The 7,500-nt window shown below is 39.9% G+C and overlaps 2 protein-coding genes across 3 annotated transcripts in view; both read left to right on the top strand.

Moving 5' to 3' along the window:
- Positions 1–4,444, top strand: part of LOC137974358 (uncharacterized) — a 5,490-nt gene extending 1,046 nt beyond the window's left edge. For both annotated transcript variants that reach the window (XM_068821295.1, XM_068821294.1), the window contains 2 exons: positions 1,063–1,117; positions 3,575–4,444. In XM_068821295.1, the coding sequence (XP_068677396.1) occupies positions 1,063–1,117; positions 3,575–4,023 (504 nt within the window). In that variant the 3' untranslated portion in view covers positions 4,024–4,444. The remainder of the gene's footprint in view (positions 1–1,062; positions 1,118–3,574) is intronic.
- Positions 4,445–5,889: 1,445 nt separating this feature from the next.
- LOC137974350 (uncharacterized) overlaps positions 5,890–7,500 on the top strand; it is a 22,738-nt gene continuing 21,127 nt past the window's right edge. The window contains exons 1-3 of the mRNA XM_068821282.1: positions 5,890–6,231; positions 6,299–6,491; positions 6,973–7,103. Of these exons, the coding sequence (XP_068677383.1) occupies positions 7,043–7,103 (61 nt within the window). The 5' untranslated portion in view covers positions 5,890–6,231; positions 6,299–6,491; positions 6,973–7,042. The remainder of the gene's footprint in view (positions 6,232–6,298; positions 6,492–6,972; positions 7,104–7,500) is intronic.

The following is a 7,500-nucleotide window of genomic DNA, read 5'->3' as shown; positions in this document are numbered from 1 at the left end:
CGTTTATTTTAATTTAATTTAATTTTTAATTACAGCTTTTAATACGCATTTTGCTACACCTCAATGCGTGTACACTACATGATACATAATACAAAAACTAAAGCTAATAACAAAAAAGGTAATGATAAGGTAAAACATAAATCTGTAAAGTATTAAGACTTAAGAATCAGTCAAACGCTTCTTTGAGAAGATATGTCTTAACTAGAGATATGAATTGTTTGACAGTTTCAGCATATTTTATCGAATCTGGTAGATTATTCCAAAGCTTAGGCGCAGCAATTGAAAATGCTCTATCGCCGTATGTAGTTATGAATGACTTAGGAACTATTAATAGTTTTTTGGTCGCAGAGCGTAAAGCGCGCTTCGGTTGATCATTTATATTACATTCTTATGCTGAGTCTTAAACGGTAAAAACCAACATTTGACTTGATTTGCTTTCATTGTTAATTTTAGTCGTCAGTGTTCCCAATTAGTTCTCGAGCGACTTGACATGCTCAAACAAAGTTCCTTTTTTTTTTTTAAGGCGTGAGAGGTAAGACAGGTGTACATCTTACTAACCGAGTTCAAGGTCCATACTGTACGGTTATGGATTCTGTTTTTCTTTTTTTTTTTCATTGATTTATTGCTCAAGCGCGAAGCGCAGACCATAAATCAACAGGAAAAAAACGAGGAAAGGAAAGAAACTTTATAATTTAAAGTGTCTAATCGTTCTAGCGCTGGAGCACTCATTGGAGATACTGTATACTGAATTCAACAATTAACGCAAATGTTGGTTTTGAGCGAGAGAGTGGAAAACTGGAGTACTCGGAGAGAAATCTCTCGGTGCAGATTAGAGAGCCACTGCGCCAGCCTTGTACCCTTACCTTTATGTCATACTTAATAAAGTCAGGGTCGGCCAGAGTTTTTGGGTATACGGTATACAGGGGCTTTTTAAATCGGGTATACGGTATATTGCAGCTTAAATACGGTATTCGGTATATCACCCCCCCCCCCCCCCCTTCCGCCCTGGCCGACCCTGTAAAGTTAATCAAGTATGACCTAGTTCCATTTTTGTTATAATAGGATTTCAAGTCGAGTTGCAATCGTGGAATAGGAATCGACGCAACGAATAAGAAAGGTAAAAAAACCCGTCTTATTGTCCTTTATGGTCCCTTGATAGCAATCCAAATTATATTTGGCCATTTGTAATGACGTAATGAAATTGTAAATATGCGCGGCATTGGGAACGAGAACTTCAAATAGCTTTGCGAAACTATGAATAGATTTTTAAAAAGCATGATGGATGGCCGATGTAGATCCTCAGTCGTAGGATCATTACTCTTCATCTCTGTTGTTGATTCTGATGGCGTCTCTGCCTCTTCGTAGCCTGGTGAAGATGGTAGCTGTCAATGTCGTGATCCAAGCCGGTACGAAGCCTAGTACGCCAGGCAGACAGCCGCTGGCTGCAGCTGAAAGCGAGAGAGTTAATTAAGCAACTGAATACACTAAGCTGCAGACTAACTACACACCTAACCCTGTGTGCAGCACACCACACCCGCCCCCCCCCAAAAAAAAAAAAAAAACAAAGTATGACTGGGCATAGGGATCCTCTTTCTTACCTCAACCTCTCTTTTTTAATCATTATGAGCAAAAACAATCATTATGGTTCTGCAAGCGCCGTTCCTGCGTTTTGCATTTTGCTCCATTCTTTTGCTGTTTCACCCTACAATCTAAGACATAATTAGTTGGGACACTTGAGCCGCACTTCGATTTTAACTTACGAATAATGCCTGCTCCCTCTCCCCCCTCAATGTTGCCTTAGAAAAATTTTTTTCTCGCCTGAGCAACTAAGTATTTATACCGTTCCGACTTTTGTCAACATTGAGGGGGGAAAGAGCGAACACTGTCCCAACAGTTATGTCTTAGATTGTAGCTACCACGTAAAGAGCGCAAATTGTGCATTTTAAGGAGGACTTGAGCACCGGGCAATGAATTTTCAATTTTCCCTCTAACGTTAAACGTTATTTACACCAATTCAATCCCTGGAAAGTTGCCTTTTCAACCTACATTCTGATCAACTAGGAGGAATCGCGAAACTAATCGCGGGGTTATAGGGAGCTTAAGCACGAGCGTTTTTGAGACGCGGACTGCAACCGGAAGAGACCAATTCGCGTGCCAGGACAATTGTGTTTCCCAGATTTTATGCTAAACATCTCTAATGGGAAAAAGAAACTTGGCAATGAAATGTGGTTGTGTGAAAACAAGTTAAAAGGGAAAACAGCTCACTTCCGGTTGCCGTCCGCGTCTCAAAAACGCGCGTGCTTAAACTAAGCACGCGACGTTTCTGAGCCGCGGACGGCAACCGGAAATGAACATTTCGCATGCCAGGACAGTATTGTCTCCCAGGTTGTTAACCTAATCATCTCTGATGGAGGAAAGATACTTAGCAATACAAAGGAGATACTGACAAGACAAGTTAAAATGGAAAACAGTTCACTTCCGGTTGCCGTCTGCGGCTCAAAAACGTCGAAAGCTTTTAAACTCCCTAATTATCAGAAGGCTTACGTTCTCGAAGTCGTCATCGTCACGGTTCTTGCTAAAATTCCCTACTGCTAATGAATGGACTTTTCTTTGCGTGCAAAGACCTAAGAGAGCGGGGCTCTCAATACCCTAATTTCGATATCTTAAAATTCAGTCCTAAACAAAATCATCTCGTGGCCCTCGGGAATAAAATTGGTTTATTCTCGTTACTCATTGAATCCCCAGAGCATATTTAACAGTTATTTAGAAGTACTATTTCAAGTGTGATACCGAGTTTATAGGCAATAAACTTCTTTATTTTAATTAATCTTTTATGATTATATACTCAACAGAATATCGCGTTTATGATTGGTCAATGACGTATACATAAATTGATCACAGAGTGCAATATGGAAGTTGATATGGTAACACAGCGATGGAGTAATTTTGCTGAGTGTATAATAAATAAAAATCGTATGTACTTTCCTGTGCATTTCGTGATTTATGGCCCCTTGTGATATTTGAAAGTTCTCGAATTGAACTCAACGAACTTCACTCGTGCCTATAAATCACGAATTGTGTTCGCGTTCATACGATTTCTTATGCTTCTACAATAAGCGACAAAAATAGTTGAGACATTGAACTGGGAAGACAACAATTATGGAAAAATCAACTTAACGTTACATTTTCCACTTGCACTCCCTCCTCTTTCCCCGCCTCCCCCGTTCAATGTTGGTAACGGAAAAAGGAAGAGTTGGCGATAAGAAAACAACATTGTTTGGTGGGGAGGGGGTTAGATGGAAAAACTTTGTGGGAGGGATTTGTCCGAGATTCCTTAAAAGGGAAAGTGTCTCAACCCTTTTGGCGCTTATTGTAGGTGTTTTTAAGTTACTTCATCGCCACCACGTTGGTGGATGAAAAAAGAAAAAAGATCTCTCATTATCTTCTTTAGTTTGTGTGCCATCCAGTATTTGTACATTACACCATTGTCGCCTCGGTCTCAAGGTATTGGTAGCTATTGGTGGCAAACCGTCCGTAGATGTTTATGATGTTGACGGTCACGCTTTCTTTATAGGTGTGTTACAGGCCAGTTTCAGCTGCCACCAGAGGATGGTTATTTACGCAGACGGTAAGATATTAACCAGGAACTCGAGAGCCTCATTTGAAGATGTTCATTGTTCAGAGTTTTTGTCTCTGGCTGTCAACTTCACCATTCCTAAGACAACCAAGCTGATTGCCATAAGGGCAGAAGCTAGTAAAGATGGCGCTAAGATCATTGGCTCCTTTACTGACGGCGTTGTCACAGATTCACAGTGGAAATGTAGTTCAAACGATGTGTCAGGCTGGTTTCTTCCACAATTCGATGATTTATGTTGGACACCAGCTCATGAGCTATCCGCGACTGATCATTCAGGAGCAACCGACGAGCAGCAGATTGTGGGAGTACTACCCTCCGCAAAGTGGATCAACACCGGGGATTTAAGTCCGATCATAATTTGCAGACTTCATCGCAAAGTGACGTGAAATGAAATGCCTTTTTCTGGTAGAACGGTTACATTAGAGACAATTGATAGATAAAGTCTCGCATTTAGGGAAAAAAAGCAATAATTTGGGATGAAATTTACTGTCTACTCGATGAAACTTGTTTCTTGAATTCTGATCGCTTTTTTCTCCTGTCAGCCACAACTATCGTACAAGCACTGAAAACAGTAGATGAACCGCTCATGCATATTTAGCTCACTACAAAAGCGGAAAAATGTTTGCCTTCAAAGGTGTGATTCGTTTAGCCTGAGTATCAGGATTTTCTTAGAAGAGGAGAGGCCGACGGGGAAGGTCTGATACTCGGGTTATGATTCGTTTAGCTTATCTTTGGTTGAAAAAGTGGTCAAAGATATTTTTTCCTGTCACTTAGTGTAGCAAAACAAAGAAAATAACAACAACTAAATTAAATCAAATCATTGATACCAATCACCTGTCGAGTGTCGTACAATCTCTCCAAACCCTCGTCATGTCCCGTACGTGGTAAGTGACGTACCGATCACTTAGAAGCGACAGGAAATGTTTTATCCTTGCAATACCCTCAACTAACCGGCGGCATCGATATGTTATTAATACTTACTCATTGTGTCATACATGTGGTAAGTATACGAGCTGCATGATGAAATGTACCCGTACACAGACGAAATACCTAAAAGAAAAGCAAGAGGGTTACCTCTGAGCGCTTTGCCAGAGATACTTATTATGACTATGCACTCCTTGAATTTCGACTCGTGTATCGCTCATACCAGCCCTGAGCAATGGGAGCCATCTTTTAGATACCTTTATAGGCCAGTGAGAGGGGTATGTTGGGGCCCAGGCCGAATCGCGACACATCTATCACGTCACCGACATCACCAACTCTCATGCTGCCAGTCACGGATATTTCTCAATGTTCGGTGTCTCATAATCGCTCGATTTCCAGTGAGCGAGTTATTTCGTGAATTATATCGCTTTAAGGGCATTTCAAGGCTACGTTCAGAAAGAAATTTTCAAAACCAATTTATAACAATTTAATCTAAACAATTACCACCGAAAGCCTGCAATGTGTTCTTATCGTCCGGCATCGAGCATCGATTTGGGCGTGATGACCAATTAAGAAATCTTCATGAAATGTCCTGAAAAACGTCCACCTCAGAAGACAAGAATATCAACAAAAAAGGTTATTCTACAGAAAAATGAAGTTCCAGATGTTATTTTGAGAGAATCCTTTCCACACAGTCAGGCTATATTCTCTCTTTTTCATTGATAGACACTTCTGCGGCTTTTTCACAGCGATTCTACTAAGGCGCAAGACGCTGTTCACACGGTACCAGAACCAGGGATCTTTTGTCTGTACAAAAAAAAGGAAGGGTGTGGAATCGAGGTTGCAAAAGACTGAAACTTTGCAGTTTGCGCACTTGTAACAGCGGCGCAAGTAAGAAAAAGACGGCGAACTGTTCCAGATATTTGACCTGGCCGAGAGGGAATGATTAATAAAATATATTGTGTATCAAAAATACGGAGGTTTGTATTCTCGCGAATTCAGTCTCGGAAACAAGAACCCCTCCTTTTTTTCTTTCAGCGGGCAGAGTGAAGAATAAGCACCGAACAAACCCTTCGAAAACTGTGCATTTCTCTTTTATTTACTCCAAGACCTGTTTTCTTTTTTATATAAATTGCGGGCACAGTGATATACTGGAGTATGACAACTGACAATAATCCTATTAACCAATCGGATCAACTCAAATCATTTTATCTATCAGTGGCCTATGGTAAAGTTTCAGCGAAATGAATAGTCCTTGAAAATGAACTAAGTCATTAGGTGGCGCCTCGATTCTCGCGCCTGGGTAGTGTACATCTGAAAGTAGTTTACACGGGAACGTAAAGGAATTTTTTTTTTAAAAATTGAATACTTCAAGACTTGCAGGTTGTTAATTTTCGTTCACGAACCAGTAGCAAGCGAACCACCTGTCGATATTAACTTGGACACATTTTCCACTCCTAGTAATTCAATTTGTGGGCTTTAAATTTTCACTAAGGTACTTAATTAAAGAAAACATAACAAGAAAGGATTGTCCAAGGATATTCTCAACAAGGACGAAAGTAATATGACTGGTCGATAAGCGTAATTAACCAAAATTCCTGATAAATTCACCCTTTGAATTTCTGTAAACGCTTTGTTTGGCGTTGTTCGCTTTGGAGAACTACACAAAGGTAAGAAGCCGTAATTAAGAAAGAAAAAAGCCTGAAATTAATTAAATGTGTTGTTTTTATGTGTCAGAATCCCGATCCGGATTCGGTTTGGTAGAGTGGAACAAGAAATCAGATCCTGCTTTTTGAGTTGTTATTTTTTTCAAATGGAAACACAACAGGTACAGGGCTCGGTGCGATTCCACCGATTTGAAGAAACACTGCTCATGTCCTCAAAACAGAAATGTTGAGTGCCCAAGAGGAACGGAACATATAGTTGTCTGGTGGGTAATTTTTGTGTTGTTGTTGTCATTTTAATCTAAACGAGATGGTACCACTATGTTGTAAAATGTTTTTGTCTTACGTCGTAAAGAGCAAAATTCCCGCAAGTCCGGGGGGAGCGGACGTCCTGTTTTAATGATGATTTCCAGGTTCCCCGTGATTACTCATGAACTGAGATATTTTTTTTAAAAAAAATAAAAACTCGAGGTAACTGTCCAAAGTTTTCTTTCATGAAATCCGGTGTGAAAACGAATTATATCCGACTTAGAATTTTAGAGATTTCTTGGACGCTGTTCCATTCCAATTAGTTTGAATGACTGTTCCTTTGATAAATAACGGTCTACCTCGAACTAGTTGCTTAGTTGCTAGGATTTTTTTCTTAGTAAACAGGATCTTGGCATTTTACACATTTATAACCAACTTAAATGAAGTGCGAATCAATTTTTTTCAATATCACATTTCGTGTTGTTATTCTTTTTCTAGTGCCAGTTTCATCCAGAACTGAGGATCATTTCAAGCGACAGAGGAGAGAAGCTAAGATTATGAAATCTCCATGAAATTTCTTTCAGTGGTTGTATTGGGAACGATTTTGGGTCTTTCACAACCGCACCTTGGTAAGGACTCTATCAAACATGGTAATTTAATCGTATTCGTTGTCAAACTTTGAATTGTGTATAGAGCAAGTTTCAATCAAACCAAAACCAAAGTAATTACTTTGGCCAATCAAAAAGGACGGAGACAATCCAGTAAACCAGTCAAACCTCGAAGTAATTACACGTAGCCGACTCAAAGCGCAAAAAAATGTGCACGTTCAAGCCACGATTGGATTTGGTTTCACTTCTGATTGGTTGACAAAATGGCGCAAGAACCAATCAGTGAGTGAAGTAATGCAAAAGCAAAGCTATTCGCTAACAACTTTCGACACTCGATTGAAAACCGCTCTACTGCTGATCAGGAATTAGAGTGATCCAGCCAATGAGAATCGTTCGATTGTTTAAAACTCCTATCTAT

The sequence above is a fragment of the Montipora foliosa genome, chromosome 10, assembly GCF_036669935.1.
Source record: "Montipora foliosa isolate CH-2021 chromosome 10, ASM3666993v2, whole genome shotgun sequence".
Lineage (NCBI taxonomy): Eukaryota > Metazoa > Cnidaria > Anthozoa > Scleractinia > Acroporidae > Montipora > Montipora foliosa.
Note: the sequence above shows the minus strand (reverse complement) of the source record. Positions and strands in the feature narration are given on the sequence as shown.